This window comes from Carcharhinus amblyrhynchos, unplaced genomic scaffold (genome assembly GCF_965287045.1).
Source record: "Carcharhinus amblyrhynchos unplaced genomic scaffold, sCarAmb.v2.hapA chromosome_1320, whole genome shotgun sequence".
In the NCBI taxonomy this organism is placed as follows: Eukaryota; Metazoa; Chordata; class Chondrichthyes; order Carcharhiniformes; family Carcharhinidae; genus Carcharhinus; species Carcharhinus amblyrhynchos.
In genome coordinates this window covers 1-25,000 of record NW_027651060.1, presented here as the reverse complement: position 1 = coordinate 25,000, position 25,000 = coordinate 1, and the positions used below count along the sequence as shown (strand labels likewise).

Here is a 25,000-nt window from a genome sequence, read left to right as displayed (position 1 = left end):
GAGTGAGATATATATAGAGCGAGAGAGACAGGGAGGGAGAGAGGGAGAGAGAGAGAGAGAGAGGGAGACAGAGATAGGGAGAGAGGGAGAGAGAGAGACAGAGACAGAGATAGGGAGGGAGGGAGAGAGAGAGCAGAGATAGGGAGGGAGGGAGAGAGAGAGACAGATATGAAGGGAGAGAGAGAAACAGATAGGGAGGGAGAGACGGAGGGAGAGAAAGAGAGACAGAGAGAGGGACAGACAGAGACAGAGAGAGATATGGAGGGAGGGAGAGAGGGACAGAGAGGGAGAGACAGAGAGAGAGAGGGAGAGACAGAGAGAGAGAGAAAGACAGAAGGAGGGAGAGACTGAGACAGAGATAAGGAGAGAGACAGACAGAGACAGAGATAGGTGGGAGAGACACACACACAGGGAGTGAGAGAGAGGGATAGAGAAAGGGAGGGACAGAGAGAGAGAGAGAGACAGAGATAGGGATGGAGAGAGACAGAGGAGGGAGAGAAAGAGAGACAGAGATAGGGAGGGAAGAGATAGGGAGGGAGAGGAGAGGGACAGAGATAGGGAGAGAGAGAGAGACAGAGATAGAGAGAGAGGGACAGAGATAGAGAGAGGGAGAGAGAGGGACAGAGATAGGAGGGAGAGAGACAGAGATAGGGAGAGGGGACAGAGATAGGGAGAGAGAGAGAAAGAGACAGAGATAGAGAGAGGACAGAGATAGGGAGAGAGAGAGAAAGAGACAGAGATAGGAGAGAGAGAGAGAGAGAGACAGAGATAGAGAGAGGGACAGAGATAGGGAGAGAGAGAGAAAGAGACAGAGATAGAGAGAGGGACAGAGATAGGGAGGGAGAGAGAGACAGAGATAGAGAGAGGGACAGAGATAGGGAGGGAGAGAGAGACAGAGATAGAGAGAGGGACAGAGAGAGAGACAGAGACAGAGAGAGGGACAGAGAGAGGGACAGAGAGAGAGAGAGACAGAGATAGAGAGAGGGACAGAGAGAGGGACAGAGATAGGGAGAGGGACAGAGATAGGGAGGGAGAGAGAGACAGAGATAGGGAGGGAGAGAGAGAGAGAGGGAGAGAGAGAAAGACAGAGATAGGTCAAAAAAGACAGTAGGACTAGGGGGCACAGCCTCAAGATAAAAGGGGGGGCGGTTTAGAACGGAGTTGAGGAGGAACTTCTTCACTCAAAGGGTGGTGAATCTCTGGAATTCTCTGCCCGTTGAAGTGGTGGAGGCTGCCTCGCTGAATATATTTAAGACGCGGGTTGATGGGTTTTTGATAAGAGAGGGGATTAAGGGTTATGGGGAGAAAGCGGGAAAGTGGAACTGAGCCACGACAGATCAGCCATGATCTTATTGAATGGCCGGGGCAGGCTCGAAGGGCTAGATGGCCGACTCCTGCTCCTATTTCTTATGTTCTTATGTTCTTATGAGAGAGAGAGAGGGACAGAGATAGAGAGAGAGAGACAGAGATAGGGAGAGAGAGAGAGAGAGGGACAGAGATAGAGAGAGAGGGACAGAGATAGGGAGAGAAAGAGACAGAGATAGAGAGAGGGACAGAGATAGGGAGGGAGAGAGAGACAGAGATAGGGAGAGGGACAGAGATAGGGAGGGAGAGAGAGACAGAGATAGGGAGGGAGAGAGAGACAGAGATAGGGAGGGAGAGAGAGAGGGACAGAGAGAGAGACAGAGATAGAGAGAGAGATAGAGAGATTGACAGAGATAGGGGGAGGGACAGAGATAGGGAGGGAGAGAAAGAGACAGAGATAGAGAGAGGGACAGAGAGAGAGAGACAGAGATAGGGAGAGAGAGAGAGAGAGGGACAGAGATAGAGAGAGAGAGATAGGGAGAGGGACAGAGATAGGGAGAGAAAGGGACAGAGATAGGGAGGAGAGATAGAGAGGGAGAGAGAGGGACAAGGATAGGGAGGGAGGGAGAGAGGGGGACAGAGATAGGGAGGGAGAGACAGAGATGGGGTGGGAGAGAGAGACACACACAGATGGAGAGAGACACACACACACACACACACACACACACACACACACACACACACACACACACACACACACACACACACACAGGGAGAGAGAGAGAGGGAGGCCAAAGGAGAGACAGACACAGACACAGACAGAGAGAGGGACACAGAGGCAGCAAGAGAGATAGAGAGGGAGAGACAGACAGAGACAGAGAGAGAGACACACACACTCAGAGGCAGAGAGAGGCAGAGAGAGACAGACAGACAAAGAGAGGCAGAGAGAGAGAGAGACAGACTGAGGGAGAGGGAGACAGAGAGATAGAGACAGACAGAGAGAGACACACAGAGAGGCAGACAGAGAGACAGAGGCAGAGAGAGACACAGAGTGAGGGGGACAGACAGAGAGGGAGAGGGAGACAGAGGGAGAGAGAGGGGCAGAGACAGAGAGAGAGATACAGACAGAGAGAGAGAGACACACACAGACAGAGACAGAGCGAGAGAAATACAGCGAGACAGAGTGAGGGGGACAGACAGAGAGGGGGGGACAGACAAAGAGAGGGGGACAGAGACAGAGAGGGGGAAAGAGAAAGACAGAGCGACAGAGAGGGAGAGAGAGACACACACAGAGGGAGACAGAGAGAGAGAGAGACAGAGGGGGAGAGGGAGACAGAGAGAGAGGACGACGGAGACACGGAGACAGAGAGAGAGGGAGACAGAGAGAGACACACAGAGAGACAGAAACAGAGAGGTAGACAGAAAGACACAGAGAAAGGAAGTGAGAGAGAGAGACAGAGAGGCAGACAGAGTGATAGAAAGGGAGACAGAGAGAAAGAGAGGGATAGACTGTGAGCGAGAGGGAGAGAGAGAGAGAGCAACAGAGAGAGAGACTGGTATCTCTCACTCCTCTCTCTCTCTCTCAGGGAGATATCTGTACACTGACTGGTGTCTCTCAGTCCCCACTCTCTCTCTCTCAGGGAGATATCTGTACACTGACTGGTGTCTCTCAGTCCCCTCTCTCTCTCTCAGGGAGATATCTGTACACTGACTGGTGTCTCTCAGTCCCCCCTCTCTCTCGGGGAGATATCTGTACACTGACTGGTGTCTCTCTGACCCCTCTCTCTCTCGGGGAGATATCTGTACACTGACTGGTGTCTCTCAGTCCTCTCTCTCTCTCTCAGGGAGATATCTGTACACTGACTGGTGTCTCTCTGTCCCCTCTCTCTCTCGGGGAGATATCTGTACACTGACTGGTGTCTCTCAGTCCTCTCTCTCTCTCTCAGGGAGATATCTGTACACTGACTGGTGTCTCTTAGTCCCCTTTCTCTCTCGGGGAGATATCTGTACACTGACTGGTGTCTCTCAGTCCCCTCTCTCTCTCAGGGAGATATCTGTACACTGACTGGTGTCTCTCAGTCCTCTCTCTCTCTCAGGGAGATATCTGTACACTGACTGGTGTCTCTCAGTCCTCTCTCTCTCTCTCAGGGAGATATCTGTACACTGACTGGTGTCTCTCAGTCCCCTCTCTCTCTCTCAGGGAGATATCTGTACACTGACTGGTGTCTCTCAGTCCCCTCTCTCTCTCTCAGGGAGATATCTGTACACTGACTGGTGTCTCTCAGTCCCCTCTCTCTCTCTCAGGGAGATATCTGTACACTGACTGGTGTCTCTCAGTCCCCTCTCTCTCTCTCTCAGGGAGATATTTGTACACTGACTGGTGTCTTGTTTTTTTGACAGGGTTGGTGAGTGATGTGTTCGCTCTGTCTCCCGCCTCCCAGATGCTGCACCCGACTCCTGCCCCCGAAACCGGGGGCACTGGTACGACTGAGGGGCCACGGAAGTCTCCGGAAGGAATGGCCTCCCCACCCCCCTTGGGTAGCCTCCTCCAGGGGGCACTGTTGACCAGGGACTTCACGGGTGACCAGAAATACTTTTCCGGTAAGTTGCGCGCTCGACTAGAGGGATGAGAGTCCTGCGTGCTGTGGGAACACTCCGCGCCCCTCTAATTCTGCCTCTCTCTGACTGCTCCCCCCTCCCCCCACCCCATTCTAGGGACAGTGACCGGCCCCACCCAAGCATCCGCCTCACCCAGTCGTATCCCGGCAACTGCCAGCCCCCGGCCAGCAGAGACCGTCACCGCAGCGATCGCCACACTGCCATCCAAGATGGCTGCCAGAGGTCAGGGGTCGACCCGCAGCCTGGGGGCCATTGGCCCTGGCGATCCGGATGAGGAGACCACCACCACCATCATCACCACGACAACCGTCACCACGGTGCAGACCCCAGGTACTTGGGAGGGGAGGGGGTGAGCAAAACCTCTCTGTCTCTCTCGCTCTCTGTCTCTCTCCCTCTCTCTTGCTCTGTCTCTCTCCCTCTTGCTGTGTCTCTCCCCCTCGCTGCCTCTCCCCCTCGCTGTCTCTCTCTCCCTCTCGCTGTCTCTCTCTCCCTCTCGCTGTCTCTCTCTCCCTCTCGCTGCCTCTCTCCCTCTCGCTGCCTCTCTCTCCCTCTCGCTGTGTCTCTCTCCCTCTCGCTGTCTCTCTCTCCCTCTCGCTGTCTCTCTCTCCCTCTCGCTGTCTCTCTCTCCCTCTCGCTGCCTCTCTCCCCCTCGCTGCCTCTCCCTCTCGCTGCCTCTCTCTCCCTCTCGCTGTGTCTCTCTCCCTCTCGCTGTCTCTCTCTCCCCCTCGCTGCCTCTCCCTCTCGCTGTGTCTCTCTCCCTCTTGCTCTCTCTCTCTCTCCCTGTCTCTCGCCCACCCTGTCTCTCGCCCACCCTGTCTCTCGCCCACCCTGTCTCTCGCCCTCTCTCTGTCTCGCCCTCTCTCTGTCTCGCCCTCTCTCTGTCTCTCCCTCTCTCTGTCTCTCTCTCTCTGTCTCTCTCCCTCGCTGTCTCTCTCTCCCTCGCTGTCTCTCTCTCCTTCTCTCTGTCTCCCTCTCGCTGTCTCTCTCTCCCTCGCTGTCTCTCTCTCCCTCGCTGTCTCTCTCTCTCTCTCTCGCTATCTCTCTCTGTCTCTCTCTCCCTCGCTGTCTCTCTCTCCCTCACTGTCTCTCTCTCTCTCCCTCGCTGTCTCTCTCTCTCTCTCTCGCTATCTCTCTCTGTCTCTCTCTCCCTCGCTGTCTCTCTCTCTCTCGCTATCTCTCTCTGTCTCTCTCTCCCTCGCTGTCTCTCTCTCCCTCACTGTCTCTCTCTCTCTCCCTCGCTGTCTCTCTCTCTCTCTCGCTGTCTCTCTCTCTCGCTATCTTTCTCTCTCTCTGTCTCGCTGTCTCTCTCTCCCTCGCTGTCTCTCTTTCCCTCTCTCACATTCCCTCTTTCCTTCCTGCAGCTCTGTGTAATGTGAATATGATCGAGGCGGATGGACTGATTGAGTCTCTGGATTATTCTGGATCCCCGCTCTATTCAGGCCAGGATTGTACCTACATTATCTCAGTGTACACCGGGTACGCGATCGAGCTCCAGGTGAGAGCATGCCGGCTACCTCGCTGCTCCCTCCTCCCTCCCCGCCTCTCCCTCCCTCCCCGCCACTCCGTCCCTCCCCGCTGCTCCCTCATCCCCGCTCCCTCCCTCCCTTGCTGCTGCCTCCCTCCCAGCCGCTCCCTCCTCACTGCATCCTCATCCCTCCAATCCTCCATCCCTCCTCCCTCTTTGGCTCTCTCTCCTCCTTTCCCCTCCCTGTCTCCAGCTGCCATTCCCACAGATACCATCCACCCTCCGCCCCCCTGCCCCTCCTCAATCTCCCTCTCCCCCGCCCTGCAGTCCCTCCGACACTCGCACTCACACCTCAACCTCATTGCACTCACCCCAACAACTGGGGTCTCCCCCCATCAGCACACTGATAACTCTCTGTCTCTGTCTCTCTCTGTCTGTCTGTCTCTCTCTCTCTCTCTGTCTCTCTCTCTGTCTCTCTCTCTCTGTCTCTCTCTCTCTCTCTCTGTCTCTCTGTCTCTCTCTCTCTCTGTCTCTCTCTCTCTCTGTCTCTCTCTCTCTCTCTCTGTCTCTCTCTCTCTCTGTCTCTCTCTCTCTCTGTCTCTCCCTCTCTCTCTCTGTCTCTCTCTCTCTCTCTCTGTCTCCCTCTCTCTCTCTGTCTCTGTCTCTCTCTCTGTCTCTCTCTGTCTCTCTCTCTGTCTCTCTCTCTCTGTCTCTCTCTCTCTCTCTGTCTCTCTCTCTGTCTCTCTCTCTCTGTCTGTCTCTGTCTCTCTCTCTCTCTCTGTCTCTCCCTGTCTCTGTCTCTCTCTCTCTCCCTGTCTCTGTCTCTCTCTCTCCATCTCTTCTGTCTCTCTTTGTCTGTCTCTCTTTGTCTGTCTCTCTTTGTCTGTCTCTCTCTCCGTCTCTCTCTCCCTGTCTCTCTCTCCCTGTCTCTCTCTCCCTGTCTCTCTCTCTCTCTCTCTCTCCCTGTCTCTCTGTCTCTCTCTCTCTCAGGTGAAGACACTAAACCTGCTGGAAGGGGAACTCCTGAGCATTGAGGGTCTGCAGGGAGATGTACCCCTGATTCTGGCCAATGAAGCATTGATGTCGGAGGGTCAGATAATCCGCAGCCAGACCCGGCAAATCCTCATCCACTTCCAGAGTTCCCAGTCCGCCTATCCTGGGACATTCAAATTCTACTGTCGAGGTTTGTTCGCAGAGGGAGTCCCGCACTGTGGGAGGGTCGGTGCTGAGGGAGCGCCGCACTGTGGGAGGGTCGGTGCTGATGGAGCGCCGCACTGCGGGAGGGTCGGTGCTGAGGGAGTGCCGCACTGTGGGAGGGTCGGTGCTGAGGGAGCCCCGCACTGTGGGAGGGTCGGTGCTGAGGGAGTCCCGCACTGTGGGAGGGTCGGTGCTGAGGGAGTCCCGCACTGTGGGAGGGTCGGTGCTGAGGGAGTCCCGCACTGTGGGAGGGTCGGTGCCGAGGGAGCGCCGCGCTGTGGGAGGGTCGGTGCCGAGGGAGCGCCGCACTGTGGGGAGGGTCGGTGCTGAGGGAGCGCCGCACTGTGGGGAGGGTCGGTGCTGAGGGAGCGCCGCACTGTGGGGAGGGTCGGTGCTGAGGGAGCGCCGCACTGTGGGAGGGTCGGTGCTGAGGGAGCGCCGCACTGTGGGAGGGTCGGTGCTGAGGGAGCCCCGCACTGCGGGAGGGTCGGTGCTGAGGGAGCGCCGCACTGCGGGAGGGTCGGTGCTGAGGGAGTGCCGCACTGTGGGAGGGTCGGTGCTGAGGGAGTGCCGCACTGTGGGAGGGTCGGTGCTGAGGGAGTCCCGCACTGTGGGAGGGTCGGTGCTGAGGGAGCGCCGCACTGTGGGAGGGTCGGTGCTGAGGGAGTCCCGCACTGTGGGAGGGTCGGTGCTGAGGGAGTCCCGCACTGCGGGAGGGTCGGTGCTGAGGGAGCGCCGCACTGCGGGGAGGGTCGGTGCTGAGGGAGCGCCGCACTGCAGGAGTGTGTTCTAACTATGTTCTCCTGTTGTCTCCTCCTGTCCCCTTTCCTCCCCCTCGGAATAGCCTACCTGTTGAGTTGTGGTTTCCCTGTGCGCCCCCCCTATGGAGATGTGTCAGTGACAGACCTGTACCCCGGGGGAAGAGCTGAGTTCCGCTGTGACCCTGGCTTCCAGCTCCAAGGCCCTGCCGCCCTGACCTGCCTGAACCTTACTACCCCCCAGTGGAGCAGCCAGGCCCCCCAGTGCATCGGTAAGCAACCCACCGCCCCCCCCCCCCCCCCCCCCAAATCCCATCCTGGGATAGGCCAGGAGGAGGGGCCCACTGGATCCCTGGCCTGGGACTGGCTGGAATTGTGGTCAACGGGATCAGTTGGGATTTGGGACAATGGGATCGGTTGGGAATTTGGCCAACCGATAGGTTGGGATTTTGCTACAATGGGATCGGTTGGGATTTGGGTCAACGGGATTGGTTGGGATTTGGGTCAACGGGATTGGTTGGGATTTGGGTCAATGGGATTGGTTGGGATTTGGGTCAACGGGATTGATTGGGATTTGGGTCAACGGGATTGGTTGGGATTTGGGTCAATGGGATTGGTTGGGATTTTGCTACAATGGGATTGGTTGGAATTTGGGTCAATGGGATTGGTTGGGATTTTGCTACAATGGGATTGGTTGGGATTTGGGTCAACGGGATTGGTTGGGATTTGGGTCAACGGGATTGGTTGGGATTTGGGTCAACGGGATTGGTTGGGATTTGGGTCAATGGGATTGGTTGGGATTTGGGTCAACGGGATTGGTTGGGATTTGGGTCAATGGGATTGGTTGGGATTTGGGTCAACGGGATTGGTTGGGATTTGGGTCAATGGGATTGGTTGGGATTTGGGTCAACGGGATTGGTTGGGATTTGGGTCAATGGGATTGGTTGGGATTTGGGTCAACGGGATTGGTTGGGATTTGGGTCAATGGGATTATCCCCACGGCCCTCAAAGCGATTGCCCTCTGAGCCTTCAAAGCGATTGCCCCCAGGGCCCTCAAAGCGATTGCCCCTCTGGCCCTCAAAGCGATTATTGCTTGTGCCCTGGCCTTCAAAAACAGTTAATTCCTGGACCCTGCTTTTCAAAATAATTTCCAGGTCCATGTTTCTCAAAGCGATTACTGGGACCCTGCTGCTCCAAGTGATTACCAGAAATCTGGGCCTCACTACAACTACCAGGACCTTGGCTTGCAAAGCGATTGCCCAAACTTGGCGGCTCAATGCAACTGCCTGCACCCTGCGGTCTCCCTCGGGAGACACCGGAAAGGCAGGCTGTAAGATTAATATTTTTTGTCTTTATTCCACAGGTGGAGGTCCACCTCGTGTCAAGCGAGGGGCATGCACACGGTGGGTCGTGCGTGGGCTGCTCTTGGAAGTCCAGGAGTGGCCTAGTACTTTGTGTCGGTGTGTGTGCTTGATCCTGGACCGGTAGACGGGCGCCGCAACAGCTCGGTGACTAGCACTGCTAGCTGTGTAGACACATGGATTTGGGCCTGTGTCTGTGGGAGTTTGCGCATTCTCCCTGTGGTTGCGTGGGTTTCCTCCGGGCGCTCCGGTTTCCTCCCACACCCCAAAGATGTGCTCTTAGGCTGATCGGTTTTTACCAAATTGACACTATTTCTTCCCTGAATCTGACTGAGTAGGGTCCCATTCGTAGACATGCAGGGTAGAATAGGTGTAGGGTGATGCGGCGGCGCGGGCTCGTTGGGCCGAAGGGCCTGTTTCCCGTGCTGGGTTGTTCTTTGTTCTTTGGGATTGGTTGGGATTTGGGTCAACGGGATTGGTTGGGATTTGAGTCAATGGGATTGGTTGGGATTTGGGATGTTGGGATTGGTTGGGATTTTGGACATTGGGATTGGTTGGGATGCTTTGATTAAACTCTCTCTCCTCTCTCCCCCACCTCCACCTCCGCCTCATACCTATCGTCCTCTCCCTTCTCTCTGCCCCTAATCTCTCTCCCTCTTCTCCGTGTCCCCCTCTGTTCCTCCCCCCTCTCTCTCTCTCCTATAGCGGTGTGTGGGGCGACCATTCTCAATGCTACGGTGGGTCACATTCTATCCCCGGATTCCAGTGGGAACCATGGCAGTAACCTCACCTGTCATTGGCTGATCGAGGCTCCCGTAGGACAAAGGTTACACCTGCACTTTGAGCGAATCTCATTGGACGAGGACAATGACAGGTAGGAGGACCCCCACCCGACCCTCCGAGGGCCATTCAGCCTCTCCAGACTGCCCTGTCCCTCAATCGACCCCGCAGACCATCCTGTCCCTCAGCTCCTCCTCCTTCCCTCCCCCCCAACTCTCCCCTCGATTTCCCCTCCCTTCCCCCAGCACTCTCCCCGTATTCCCTCGATTCCCCTCTCCCTCCCCTGGCACTCTCCCTGTATCCCCTCGATTTCTCCGTCCCTCCCCACCCCGTATCCCCTCGATTCCCTCTCCCTCCCCCCGCACTCTCCCCATCTCCCCCTGATTCCCCCTTCCTCCACCCCTGCTCACCATCAACTGGGAGGGAGAGATAGACAGAGAGAGGGAGCGAGGGAGTGAGAGACGGAGAGAGGGAGCGAGAGAGTGAGAGACGGACGGAGAGAGGGAGCGAGAGAGCGAGAGACAGACGGAGAGAGGGAGAGAGAGACAGACAGAGGGAGCGAGGGAGTGAGAGACAGACAGAGGGAGCGAGGGAGCGAGAGACAGACAGAGAGAGAGGGAGCGAGAAACTGAGACAGAGAGAGAGAGAGGGAGACACAGAGAGGGAGATCTCTGTAACGGTGAATGTTCAGGCACCGACTCTGGGGGAGTTGATTGAGTGAGTCACTAATTTGTTGCATTTATATGTCGCCAGGTTGATTATCCGCAGTGGGAATTTCCCCGGGGCTCCCATTGTTTTCCACTCGGACACCAATGACATTCCGGAGAGAGGACTGATCAGTAACTCCCAGGATCTCTTTGTGGAACTTGTCTCTGAGAATGTGGGAGCGCCGCTCGCTCTGGCTCTGCGCTACGAAGGTACGTCAGACACAGTGACACTCTCTCTCGCTGACTCTGTCACTGTCACACTCTCTCGCTGACACTGTCACACTCCCTCACTGTCACACTCCCTCACTGTCACACACACTCACTGTCACACTCCCTCACTGTCACACACACACTGTCACACACACTCACTGTCACACTCCCTCACTGTCACACTCCCTCACTGTCACACACACTCACTGTCACACTCCCTCACTGTCACACACACTCACTGTCACACTCCCTCACTGTCACACTCCCTCACTGTCACACACACTCACTGTCACACTCCCTCACTGTCACACTCCCTCACTGTCACACACACTCACTGTCACACTCCCTCACTGTCACACACACTCACTGTCACACACACTCACTGTCACACTCCCTCACTGTCACACTCCCTCACTGTCACACACACTCACTGTCACACTCTCTCACTGTCACACTCTCTCACTGTCACACTCTCTCACTGTCACACTCCCTCACTGTCACACTCTCTCACTGTCACACTCTCTCACTGTCACACTCTCTCACTGTCACACACACTCACTGTCACACACTCACTGACTCCCTCACTGTCACACACACTCACTGTCACACACACTCACTGTCACACACACTCACTGTCACACACACTCACTGACTCTCTCACTGTCACACACACTCACTGTCACACTCTCTCACTGTCACACTCCCTCACTGTCACACTCTCTCACTGACTCTCTCACTGTCACACTCTCTCACTGTCACACTCTCTCACTGTCACACACACTCACTGTCACACACACTCACTGTCACACTCCCTCACTGTCACACTCTCTCACTGACTCTCTCACTGTCACACTCTCTCACTGTCACACTCCCTCACTGTCACACTCTCTCACTGACTCCCTCACTGTCACACTCCCTCACTGTCACACTCCCTCACTGTCACACTCTCTCACTGACTCTCTCACTGTCACACTCTCTCACTGTCACACTCTCTCACTGTCACACACACTCACTGTCACACTCCCTCACTGTCACACTCCCTCACTGTCACACACACTCACTGTCACACACACTCACTGTCACACTCCCTCACTGTCACACTCTCTCACTGACTCTCTCACTGTCACACTCCCTCACTGTCACACTCTCTCACTGACTCTCTCACTGTCACACACACTCACTGTCACACACACTCACTGTCACACACACTCACTGTCACACTCCCTCACTGTCACACTCTCTCACTGACTCTCTCACTGTCACACACACTCACTGTCACACACACTCACTGTCACACACACTCACTGTCACACACACTCACTGACTCTCTCACTGTCACACACACTCACTGTCACACTCTCTCACTGTCACACTCTCTCACTGTCACACTCTCTCACTGTCACACTCCCTCACTGTCACACTCTCTCACTGACTCTCTCACTGTCACACTCTCTCACTGTCACACACACTCACTGTCACACTCCCTCACTGTCACACTCCCTCACTGTCACACTCTCTCACTGACTCTCTCACTGTCACACTCTCTCACTGTCACACTCCCTCACTGTCACACTCTCTCACTGACTCCCTCACTGTCACACTCCCTCACTGTCACACTCCCTCACTGTCACACTCTCTCACTGACTCTCTCACTGTCACACTCTCTCACTGTCACACTCTCTCACTGTCACACACACTCACTGTCACACTCCCTCACTGTCACACTCCCTCACTGTCACACACACTCACTGTCACACACACTCACTGTCACACTCCCTCACTGTCACACTCTCTCACTGACTCTCTCACTGTCACACTCCCTCACTGTCACACTCTCTCACTGACTCTCTCACTGTCACACACACTCACTGTCACACACACTCACTGTCACACTCCCTCACTGTCACACTCTCTCACTGACTCTCTCACTGTCACACACACTCACTGTCACACACACTCACTGTCACACACACTCACTGTCACACACACTCACTGTCACACACACTCACTGACACACACACTCACTGACTCCCTCACTGTCACACACACTCACTGTCACACTCTCTCACTGTCACACTCCCTCACTGTCACACTCTCTCACTGACTCTCTCACTGTCACACACACTCACTGTCACACACACTCACTGACACACACACTCACTGACTCCCTCACTGTCACACACACTCACTGTCACACACACTCACTGACTCTCTCACTGTCACACACACTCACTGTCACACACACTCACTGTCACACACACTCACTGTCACATACACTCACTGACTCTCTCACTGTCACACACACTCACTGTCACACACACTCACTGTCACACACACTCACTGTCACACACACTCACTGACTCTCTCACTGTCACACACACTCACTGTCACACACACTCACTGACTCTCTCACTGTCACACACACTCACTGTCACACACACTCACTGACTCTCTCACTGTCACACACACTCACTGTCACACACACTCACTGTCACACACACTCACTGTCACACACACTCACTGACTCTCTCACTGTCACACACACTCACTGTCACACACACTCACTGTCACACACACTCACTGTCACACACACTCACTGACTCTCTCACTGTCACACACACTCACTGTCACACACACTCACTGTCACACACACTCACTGACTCTCTCACTGTCACACACACTCACTGACTCTCTCACTGTCACACACACTCACTGTCACACTCTCTCACTGTCACACTCTCTCACTGTCACACTCCCTCACTGTCACACTCTCTCACTGACTCTCTCACTGTCACACTCTCTCACTGTCACACACACTCACTGTCACACTCCCTCACTGTCACACTCCCTCACTGTCACACTCTCTCACTGACTCTCTCACTGTCACACACACTCACTGTCACACACACTCACTGTCACACTCCCTCACTGTCACACTCTCTCACTGACTCTCTCACTGTCACACACACTCACTGTCACACACACTCACTGTCACACACACTCACTGTCACACACACTCACTGACACACACACTCACTGACTCCCTCACTGTCACACACACTCACTGTCACACTCTCTCACTGTCACACTCTCTCACTGTCACACACACTCACTGTCACACACACTCACTGTCACACACACTCACTGACTCCCTCACTGTCACACACACTCACTGTCACACTCTCTCACTGTCACACTCTCTCACTGTCACACACACTCACTGTCACACACACTCACTGTCACACACACTCACTGACTCACTCACTGACACACACACTCACTGACTCCCTCACTGTCACACACACTGTCACACACACTCACTGACTCCCTCACTGTCACACACACTCACTGTCACACACACTCACTGACTCCCTCACTGTCACGCACACTCACTGTCACACTCCCTCACTGTCACACTCCCTCACTGTCACACACACTCACTGTCACACACACTCACTGTCACACACACTCACTGTCACACTCCCTCACTGTCACACACACTCACTGTCACACTCACTCACTGACTCCCTTACTGTCACACACACTCACTGTCACACACACTCACTGTCACACTCTCTCACTGTCACACTCCCTCACTGTCACACTCTCTCACTGTCACACACACTCACTGTCACACACACTCACTGTCACACTCTCTCACTGTCACACTCCCTCACTGTCACACTCTCTCACTGTCACACTCTCTCACTGTCACACTCTCTCACTGTCACACACACTCACTGACTCTCTCACTGTCACACACACTCACTGTCACACACACTCACTGTCACACACACTCACTGACTCTCTCACTGTCACACACACTCACTGTCACACACACTCACTGTCACACTCACTGTCACACACACTCACTGTCACACACACTCACTGACTCACTCACTGTCACACACACTCACTGACACACACACTCACTGTCACACACACTCACTGACTCACTCACTGTCACACACACTCACTGACACACACACTCACTGTCACACACACTCACTGACTCACTCACTGTCACACACACTCACTGACACACACACTCACTGTCACACACACTCACTGACTCACTCACTGTCACACACACTCACTGTCACACACACTCACTGACTCTCTCACTGTCACACACACTCACTGTCACACACACTCATTGTCACACTCCCTCACTGTCACACACACTCACTGTCACACTCTCTCACTGTCACACACACTCACTGTCACACACACTCACTGTCACACTCTCTCACTGTCACACACACTCACTGTCACACACACTCACTGACTCACTCACTGTCACACACACTCACTGTCACACACACTCACTGACTCTCTCACTGTCACACACACTCACTGTCACACACACTCATTGTCACACTCCCTCACTGTCACACTCTCTCACTGTCACACTCTCTCACTGTCACACACACTCACTGTCACACACACTCACTGACTCTCTCACTGTCACACACACTCACTGTCACACACACTCACTGTCACACACACTCACTGTCACACACACTCACTGTCACACTCCCTCACTGTCACACACACTCACTGTCACACACACTCACTGTCACACACACTCACTGTCACACACACTCACTGACTCACTCACTGTCACACACACTCACTGACACACACACTCACTGTCACACACACTCACTGACTCACTCACTGTCACACACACTCACTGACTCCCTCACTGTCACACTCTCTCGCTGACTCCTTCACTGATGCGCTCTGTCACTGACGCACTCCCTTGCTGACACACTCTCTTGCTGACGCGCTGTCTCGCTGACGCACTCTCTCATTGATGCACTCCCTCGCTGACTCGCTCTCTCGCTGACTCACTCTCTCGCTGACACACTCTCTCGCTGACTCGCTCTCTCGCTGACGCACTCTCTCATTGATGCACTCTCTCGCTGACTCACTCGCTGACTCTCGCTGACTCACTCTCTCGCTGACTCACTCTCTCGCTGACTCACTCTCTCGCTGACACTCTCTCGCTGACTCACTCTCTCGCTGACTCACTCTCTCGCTGACACTCTCTCTCGCTGACTCACTCTCTCGTTGACACTCTCTCGCTGACACTCTCTCTCGCTGACACTCTCTCTCGCTGACTCACTCTCTCGCTGACTCACTCTCTCGCTGACACTCTCGCTGACTCACTCTCTCGCTGACACTCTCTCGCTGACACTCTTCGCTGACTCACTCTCTCGCTGACACTCTCTCGCTGACACTCTCTCGCTGACTCACTCTCTCGCTGACACTCTCTCGCTGACTCACTCTCTCGCTGACTCACTCTCTCGCTGACTCACTCTCTCGCTGACACTCTCTCGCTGACTCACTCTCTCGCTGACTCACTCTCTCGCTGACTCACTCTCTCGCTGACACTCTCTCGCTGACTCACTCTCTCGCTGACTCACTCTCTCGCTGACTCACTCTCTCGCTGACACTCTCTCGCTGACTACTCTCTCGCTGACTCACTCTCTCGCTGACACTCTCTCGCTGACTCACTCTCTCGCTGACTCACTCTCTCGCTGACTCACTCTCTCGCTGACACTCTCGCTGACTCACTCTCTCGCTGACACTCTCTCGCTGACACTCTCTCGCTGACACTCTCTCGCTGACTCACTCTCTCGCTGACACTCTCTCGCTGACTCACTCTCTCGCTGACACTCTCGCTGACTCACTCTCTCGCTGACACTCTCTCGCTGACTACTCTCTCGCTGACTCACTCTCTCGCTGACTCACTCTCTCGCTGACTCACTCTCTCGCTGACACTCTCTCGCTGACTCACTCTCTCGCTGACTCACTCTCTCGCTGACTCACTCTCTCGCTGACTCACTCTCTCGCTGACTCACTCTCTCGCTGACTCACTCTTTCGCTGACTCACTCTCTCGCTGACTCACTCTCTCGCTGACTCACTCTCTCGCTGACACTCTCGCTGACTCACTCTCTCGCTGACACTCTCTCGCTGACTCACTCTCTCGCTGACTCACTCTCTCGCTGACTCACTCTCTCGCTGACTCACTCTCTCGCTGACTCACTCTCTCGCTGACACTCTCGCTGACTCACTCTCTCGCTGACACACTCTCGCTGACACTCTCTCGCTGACTCACTCTCTCGCTGACTCACTCTCTCGCTGACACTCTCTCGCTGACTCACTCTCTCGCTGACTCACTCTCTCGCTGACTCACTCTCTCGCTGACACTCTCTCGCTGACTCACTCTCTCGCTGACTCACTCTCTCGCTGACTCACTCTCTCGCTGACTCACTCTCTCGCTGACACTCTCGCTGACTCACTCTCTCGCTGACTCACTCTCTCGCTGACACTCTCTCGCTGACTCACTCTCTCGCTGACTCACTCTCTCGCTGACTCACTCTCTCGCTGACACTCTCTCGCTGACTCACTCTCTCGCTGACTCACTCTCTCGCTGACTCACTCTCTCGCTGACACTCTCGCTGACTCACTCTCTCGCTGACACTCTCTCGCTGACACTCTCTCGCTGACACTCTCTCGCTGACTCACTCTCTCGCTGACACTCTCGCTGACTCACTCTCTCGCTGACACTCTCTCGCTGACACTCTCTCGCTGACTACTCTCTCGCTGACTCACTCTCTCGCTGACTCACTCTCTCGCTGACTCACTCTCTCGCTGACTCACTCTCTCGCTGACACTCTCTCGCTGACTCACTCTCTCGCTGACACTCTCTCGCTGACACTCTCTCGCTGACACTCTCTCGCTGACTCACTCTTTCGCTGACTCACTCTCTCGCTGACTCACTCTCTCGCTGACTCACTCTCTCGCTGACACTCTCGCTGACTCACTCTCTCGCTGACACTCTCTCGCTGACACTCTCTCGCTGACTCACTCTCTCGCTGACTCACTCTCTCGCTGACTCACTCTCTCGCTGACTCACTCTCTCGCTGACACTCTCTCGCTGACTCACTCTCTCGCTGACTCACTCTCTCGCTGACTCACTCTCTCGCTGACTCACTCTCTCGCTGACACTCTCGCTGACTCACTCTCTCGCTGACACACTCTCGCTGACACTCTCGCTGACTCACTCTCTCGCTGACTCACTCTCTCGCTGACTCACTCTCTCGCTGACTCACTCTCTCGCTGACACTCTCGCTGACTCACTCTCTCGCTGACACTCTCTCGCTGACACTCTCTCGCTGACTACTCTCTCGCTGACTACTCTCTCGCTGACTCACTCTCTCGCTGACTCACTCTCTCGCTGACACTCTCGCTGACTCACTCTCTCACTGACACTCTCTCGCTGACACTCTCTCGCTGACTCACTCTCTCGCTGACTCACTCTCTCGCTGACTCACTCTCTCGCTGACTCACTCTCTCGCTGACTCACTCTCTCGCTGACACTCTCTCGCTGACACTCTCTCGCTGACTCACTCTCTCGCTGACTCACTCTCTCGCTGACTCACTCTCTCGCTGACTCACTCTCTCGCTGACTCACTCTCTCGCTGACACTCTCGCTGACTCACTCTCTCGCTGACACACTCTCGCTGACACTCTCGCTGACTCACTCTCTCGCTGACACTCTCTCGCTGCCGCCCTCCCTCTCGCTGCCGCCCTCCCTCTCGCTGCCTCCCTCCCTCTCGTCGCGCTCCCTCCCTCCCTCCTGCCGTCTCCCTCCCTCCCTCTCACCGCCACCTTCCCTCCCCCTCGTCGCCCTCCCTCCCTCTCGCCGTCGCGCAGGGGACTCGAGCCCCTCTAGGGAGACTGCGTGCCCGTTGTTGGGAGGGGGGGGTGGATCCGGTAACGCCCTGGGCAGGGTGGCGATGCGCGCAGTGCCCTGCTGAGTGCCCCTGCCTCTCTCCCACAGCCTTCGAGACTGACCGCTGTTACGAACCCTTCCTGGTCCACGGCAACTTTACCTCGAGTGATGCCAGCTATGCCGTGGGCACCAGGGTGGCGTTCACCTGTAACCCCGGCTACGCCCTGGAGAAGGGGACACCCACCATCGAGTGTGTGGACCCGGAGCAGCCCCACTGGAGTCAGCCGGAGCCTGTCTGCCGAGGTAATGGGGGTGGGGGGACGGGGGGCAGGGGGCAGAGGGCAGAGGAGGGGGTATGTGGACAGTGGGGGGGGTCCCGTGCTCCCCGCCGGGAGAGTCGGTGCCTGTGGGAGGGACTCGAACCCCCCCTGGGGAGAGTCGGTGCCTGTGGGAGGGACTCGAACCCCCCTGGGGAGAGTCGGTGCCTGTGGGAGGGACTCGAACCCCCCTGGGGAGAGTCGGTGCCTGTGGGAGAGACTTGAACCCCCTGGGGAGAGTCGGTGCCTGTGGGAGGGACTCGAACCCCCCCTGGGCAGAGTCGGTGCCTGTGGGAGGGACTCGAACCCCCCTGGGGAGAGTCGGTGCCTGCGGGAGGGACTCAAACCCCCTGGGGAGACTCAGTGCCCGTGGAGGGACTCGAACCCCCCGGGGAGAGTCGGTGCCTGTGGGAGAGACTCGAACCCCCCGGGGAGAGTCGGTGCCTGTGGGAGAGACTCGAACCCCCCGGGGAGAGTCGGTGCCTGTGGGAGAGACTCGAACCCCCCCTGGGGAGAGTCGGTGCCTGTGGGAGGGACTCGAACCCCCTGGGGAGAGTCGGTGCCTGTGGGAGAGACACAAACCCCCCGGGGAGAGTCGGTGCCTGTGGGAGAGACTCGAACCCCCCCTGGGGAGAGTCGGTGCCTGCGGGAGGGACTCAAACCCCCTGGGGAGACTCAGTGCCCGTGGAGGGACTCGAACCCCCCGGGGAGAGTCGGTGCCTGTGGGAGAGACTCGAACCCCCCGGGGAGAGTCGGTGCCTGTGGGAGAGACTCGAACCCCCCGGGGAGAGTCGGTGCCTGTGGGAGAGACTCGAACCCCCCCTGGGGAGAGTCGGTGCCTGTGGGAGGGACTCGAACCCCCTGGGGAGAGTCGGTGCCTGTGGGAGAGACTCAAACCCCCCGGGGAGAGTCGGTGCCTGTGGGAGAGACTCGAACCCCCCCTGGGGAGAGTCGGTGCCTGTGGGAGGGACTCGAACCCCCCCTGGGGAGAGTCGGTGCCTGTGGGAGGGACCCAAACCCCCCTGGGGAGAGTCGGTGCCTGTGGGAGAGACTCGAACCCCCCCGGGGAGAGTCGGTGCCTGTGGGAGGGACCCAAACCCCCCTGGGGAGAGTCGGTGCCTGTGGGAGAGACTCAAACCCCCCGGGGAGAGTTGGTGCCTGTGGGAGAGACTCAAACCCCCTGGGGAGAGTCGGTGCCTGTGGGAGAGACTCAAACCCCCCGGGGAGAGTTGGTGCCTGTGGGAGAGACTCAAACCCCCTGGGGAGAGTCGGTCCCTGTGGGAGAGACTCAAACCCCCTGGGGAGAGTCGGTGCCTGTGGGAGGGACTCGAGCCCCCCGGGAAGAGTCGGTGCCTGTGGGAGGGACTCGAGCCCCCCGGGAAGAGTCGGTGCCTGTGGGAGGGACTCGAACCCCCTGGGGAGAGTTGGTGCCTGTGGGAGAGACTTGAACCCCCCCTGGGGAGAGTCGGTGCCTGTGGGGAGGAATGTACTCCCCCGGGGAGACTTGAAACCCCTGGGGAGAGTCGTTGTCTGTTGGGGGGACATGTACTCCCCGGGGAGAGACTCTGTACCCGTGGAGGGTCCCGTACCCCTCTGGGGAGAGTCGGTGCCCGTGGGGAGAGACCCCCATATCACTCCCATTGAGTCAAAGAGGTCCATGGCACAGAAAAAGTCCATTCGGCCCGATTTCTCCAAACGTTCCTTACATGGACTACAGAGGGGAGAAGGAAAAGGATTTGATTTGGGGCTGGAGGAGGTTACAGAGATAGGGAGGGGGTGTAGGGGGGCTGGAGGAGGTTACAGAGATAGGGAGGGGGTGTAGGGGGGCTGGAGGAGGTTACAGAGATAGGGAGGGGGTGTAGGGGGCTGGAGGGGGTTACAGAGATAGGGAGGGGGTGTAGGGGGCTGGAGGGGGTTACAGAGATAGGGAGGGGGTGTAGGGGGCTGGAGGGGAGTGTAGGGGGCTGGAGGATGTGATTTGATTTATTATTGTCACGTGTATGGGGATACAGTGAAAAGTATTGTTTCTCGCGCGCTGTACCGACAAAGCATACCGTTGATAGAGAAGGAAAGGAGAGGGTGCAGAATGTAGTGTTACAGTCACAGCGAGGGTGTAGAGAAAGATCAGCTTAATGCGAGGTGGGTCCATTCAAAAGTCTGACAGCAGCAGGGAAGAAGCTGTTCTTGAGTCGGTCGGTACGGGACCTCAGACTTTTGTATCTTTTTCCCCGACGGAAGAAGGTGGAAGAGAGAATGTCCGGGGTGTGTGGTGGGGGTGGGGTCCTTAATTATCCCGGCTGCTTTTCCCCAAGGCAGCGGGAAGTGTAGACAGAGTCAATGGATGGGAGGCTGGTTTGTGTGATGGGATTGGGGGCTACATTCACCACCCTTTTGTAGTTCCTTGCGGTCTTGGGCACAGCAGGATCCCAGACCAAGCTGTGATATCTGATACATCTCCTTTCAGAAGAGCTACGATCCACTGGCCCCCCGGGGGGGGGAGTGGGAGTTGTGGGGGGGGGAGAGGGGTGTGCATCTCTGGTTAAGATTAATCCCCCCCCCACCATCTCTCTCTCTCTTCCTCCCTCCCCCTCCTCTCTGCCTCCCAATCCTTCCCCCCCCCCCCCGCCAGCGACCTGCGGTGGAGACATGACGGAATCCTCTGGAGTAATCTTCTCCCCCGAGTGGCCGGAGGTGTACGGGAAGAACCAGGACTGCGTCTGGGGGCTCCATGTTCCCGATGACAAGAGGATACTGATTGAGATCGAAATGTACGTCAGCTCCCGTCTCTCTCGGGGACGGGGTGGGGGGGAGCTGGGTTAAGAGTCCAGTCCCCGGGTCGCCAACTGGATATGTCTGCGGTCGTAGCCTGTGGGAAGCAGGAGGGTCGTAGGAGCAGAACGAGGCCACTCGGCCCATCAGCTGCTCTCCCATTCTATCACGGCTGATATTTTTCTCCCCCCCTGTTCTCCTGCCTTTTCCCCCGATCCCCTTATTAATCAGGAACCGATCTATCTCTGTCTTAAAGACACTCAGTGACCCGGCCTCCTCTGGGGCAAAGAGTCCCCACACATTCCCCACTCTCTGGGTGAAGAAATCCCTCCCCATCTCTGTTTTAAAGGACCGTCCCTTTACCCTGAGGTTGTGCCCTCTCTGGTTCCAGTTTTTCCCACTAGTGGAAACATCCTCTCCCCGTCCACTCTATCCTCGCAGTATCCTGGAAGTTTCAATAAGATCCTCATCCTTCTAAACTCCCAATGAGTACAGACCCAGAGTCCTCAACCCGTTCCTCACACCACAAGCTCTTCATTCCAGGGATCATTCTCGTGAACCTTCCTCTGGATCCTTTCCGAGGGTCCGGCACATCCTCCCCATAGCTAATGCCCCTCCGTACCAGGGGCAAACATCCCGGTAAATCTTTTCTGTAACCCTCTCCAAAGCCTCCACATCCTTCTGGTAGTGTGGGTGACCCAGAATTGAACACTATATTCCAAGTGCGGCCTCACTAAGGTTCTATAAAGCTGCAACGTGACTTGCCAATTTTTAAACTCAGTGCCCCGGCCGATGAAGGCAAGCATGCCGTATGCCTTCTTGACTACCTTCTCCACCTGCGTTGCCACTTTCAGTGACCTGTGTACCTGTACGCCCAGATCCCTCAGCCTATCAATACTCTGTGTACCTGTACGCCCAGATCCCTCAGCCTATCAATACTCTGTGTACCTGTACGCCCAGATCCCTCTGCCTATCAATACTCTGTGTACCTGTACACCCAGATCCCTCTGCCTATCAATACTCTGTGTACCTGTACGCCCAGATCCCTCAGCCTATCAATACTCTGTGTACCTGTATGCCCAGATCCCTCTGCTTATGAATACTCTGTGTACCTGTACACCCAGATCCCTCTGCTTATCAATACTCTGTGTACCTGTACACCCAGATCCCTCTGCTTATCAATACTCTGTGTACCTGTACGCCCAGATCCCTCAGCCTATCAATACTCTGTGTACCTGTACGCCCAGATCCCTCTGCCTATCAATACTCTGTGTACCTGTACACCCAGATCCCTCTGCTTATGAATACTCTGTGTACCTGTACACCCAGATCCCTCTGCCTATCAATACTCTGTGTACCTGTACGCCCAGATCCCTCTGCCTATCAATACTCTGAAGGGTTCTGCCATTTGCTGTATATTTCCTATCTGTATTAGACCTTCCAAAACACATCACCTCACACTTGTCCACCTCTCTCCGTTTGCACCCATTCGAGAAATAAACTGCTTTCCGATTTGTGCTTCCAGCCTCAACATTCGTAGGAACGACATTCTGTCCATCTTTGAAGGGCCAAATGGGCCGAACCTCAACGCCCGGATCCTGGGACAGTACATGGGGACCCAGAAGAGGTTCAAAGTATTCTCCACCTCCTCGGACGTGACTATACAGTTCCAGTCGGACGTCAGCGACCCGGTGTCGGGGGACAATCACGGCTTCATCATCCACTTTGCAGGTGAGTGTGGATCTCGGGAGAGAGGGCAGGGGGGTGGGGGGGGGGGGTGAGGTGTGAGGGGAGGGGAGGCCATTCTGCCCCTCTCTCCAGCCTGTTACACAGAAACAGGAGGAGGCCATTCAGCCCCTCTTGAGCCTGTTCCCTTGCATTGAATTGGCCTTCAGGATGTGATGCCCAGTATTTGAATTGACTTCAGAATAATAATTCTCTCTCTGTCTCTCTCTGTGTCTCTCTCCCTCTGTCTCTCCTTCTGTCTCTCCCTGTCTCCCTCTCTCTCTGTCTCTCCCTCTCAGAAACTCTCCGTAATGATACGTGTCCCAGCCTGGGCTCCATCGAGAATGGTTGGAAGACAGTCTCTCATTCCAATTTGATCCGGGGAACAGTGGTGACCTACCAGTGTGAGCCTGGCTACGATATCGTGGGATCGGAAATCCTCATGTGCCAATGGGATCTGTCCTGGAATAACAGTCCCCCTCGCTGCGAGAAGTGTGAGTGTGACACGCCCCCCCCACCCCACCCCACCGTCTCCCGAGAATACTGGGCCCACTCGGGGCAATTTAGTACGGCCAATCCACTCTAACCTACACATCTTTGGACACTAAGGGGCAATTTAGCACGGCCAATCCATTTAACGTGTACATTTTGGACACTAAGGGACAATTTAGCACGGCCAATCCACCCTAACCTACACATCTTTGGACACTAAGGGACAATTTAGCACGGCCAATCCACCCTAACCTACACATCTTTTGGACTGTGGGAGGAAACCGGAGCACCCGGAGGAAACCCACGCAGACACGGGGAGAATGTGCAGACTCCACACAGACAGTGACCCGAGCCAGGAATCGAACCCAGGTTCCTGGCGCTGTAAGGCAGCAGTGCTAACCCGCTGTGCCACCATTACTGTCTGTCTTTCTGCATGTCTGCAATGAGCTGACCCTGTGCCTCTGTTTCTCTCTCATCCCCTCTCTCGCTCTCTGCATCCCCCTCTCTCTCTGCACCCCCCCCCTCTCTGTGCGCCCCCCTCTCTCTCTCTGTGCACCCCCCCTCTCTCTGTGCACCCCCCCTCCCTGTGTGCCCCTCTCTCTCTCTGTGCGCCCCCTTCTCTCTCTCTGTGCACCCCCTTCTCTGTCTCTGTGCGCCCCCCTCTCTCTCTCTGTGCGCCCCCTTCTCTGTCTCTGTGCGCCCCCCTCTCTCTCTCTGTGCGCCCCCCTCTCTCTCTCTGTGCGCCCCCCTCTCTCTCTCTGTGCGCCCCCCTCTCTCTCTCTGTGCGGAGCCCCTCTCTCTCTCTGGGCGCCCCCTCTCTCTCTCTGCGCCCCCATCTCTGTCTCTGTGCGCCCCCCCCCCTCCCCCCCACCCTGTCTCCTGCTGACCCACACAGCTCTCTTCTGCCTGGACCCCGGAGAGGTGAAGAACGGGCTCCGGCTCACCCCGGGCGTGCGTTTCCCGATCGGGTCCCAGGTGCAGTACGTCTGCGAGGAGGGCCACACGATGGAGGGCAACGGGACTCTCGTCTGCTCCAACCGCAACTCCCGCAGCCCCCGGTGGAGCGACTGGCTGCCAAAGTGTGTGTGTACGTATCGGGACGGTGGGGGAGGGAGGGCGTGTGTACGGGCGGGGAGCCGGAGTTACAGAGAATCTACCTCTCTCTGCAATTCACCAACTCTAACTCCAACAACAATTTACACCCCACAAGAAGATAGCGCTGATTAGAACCCCCCACAGAAATGATACCACGCAGCTGGAGAAGGTGGTCGAGAAGGCATACGGCATGCTTGCCTTCATCGGCCGGGGCACTGAGTTTAAAAATTGGCAAATCACATTATAGAACCTTAGTGAGGCCGCACTTGGAATATAGTGTTCAATTCTGGGTCACCCACACTACCAGAAGGATGTGGAGGCTTTGGAGAGGGTTACAGAAAAGATTTACCAGGATGTTGCCCCTGGTACGGAGGGCATTAGCTATGAGGAGAGGTTGGAGAAACTTGGTTTGTTCTCACTGGAGGTTGAGGGGGAGACCTGATAGAAGTCTA

At 56.1% G+C, this 25,000-nt stretch overlaps 1 protein-coding gene across 1 annotated transcript; it reads left to right on the top strand.

Annotated features, from left to right (window-relative positions):
- Window positions 1-3,736: 3,736 nt before the first annotated feature.
- Window positions 3,737-24,540, top strand: LOC145340708 (seizure protein 6 homolog; the record flags this gene model as incomplete). Its single annotated transcript, XM_080185170.1, has 12 exons — window positions 3,737-3,906; window positions 4,021-4,254; window positions 5,286-5,419; window positions 6,380-6,572; window positions 7,431-7,616; window positions 9,411-9,579; window positions 10,239-10,402; window positions 18,259-18,453; window positions 21,097-21,235; window positions 22,762-22,967; window positions 23,261-23,455; window positions 24,349-24,540. Coding segments are annotated over exons 1-12 (2,167 nt in total), but the record flags the coding sequence as incomplete, so codon positions are not given.
- Between the last annotated feature and the right edge of the window lie 460 nt (window positions 24,541-25,000).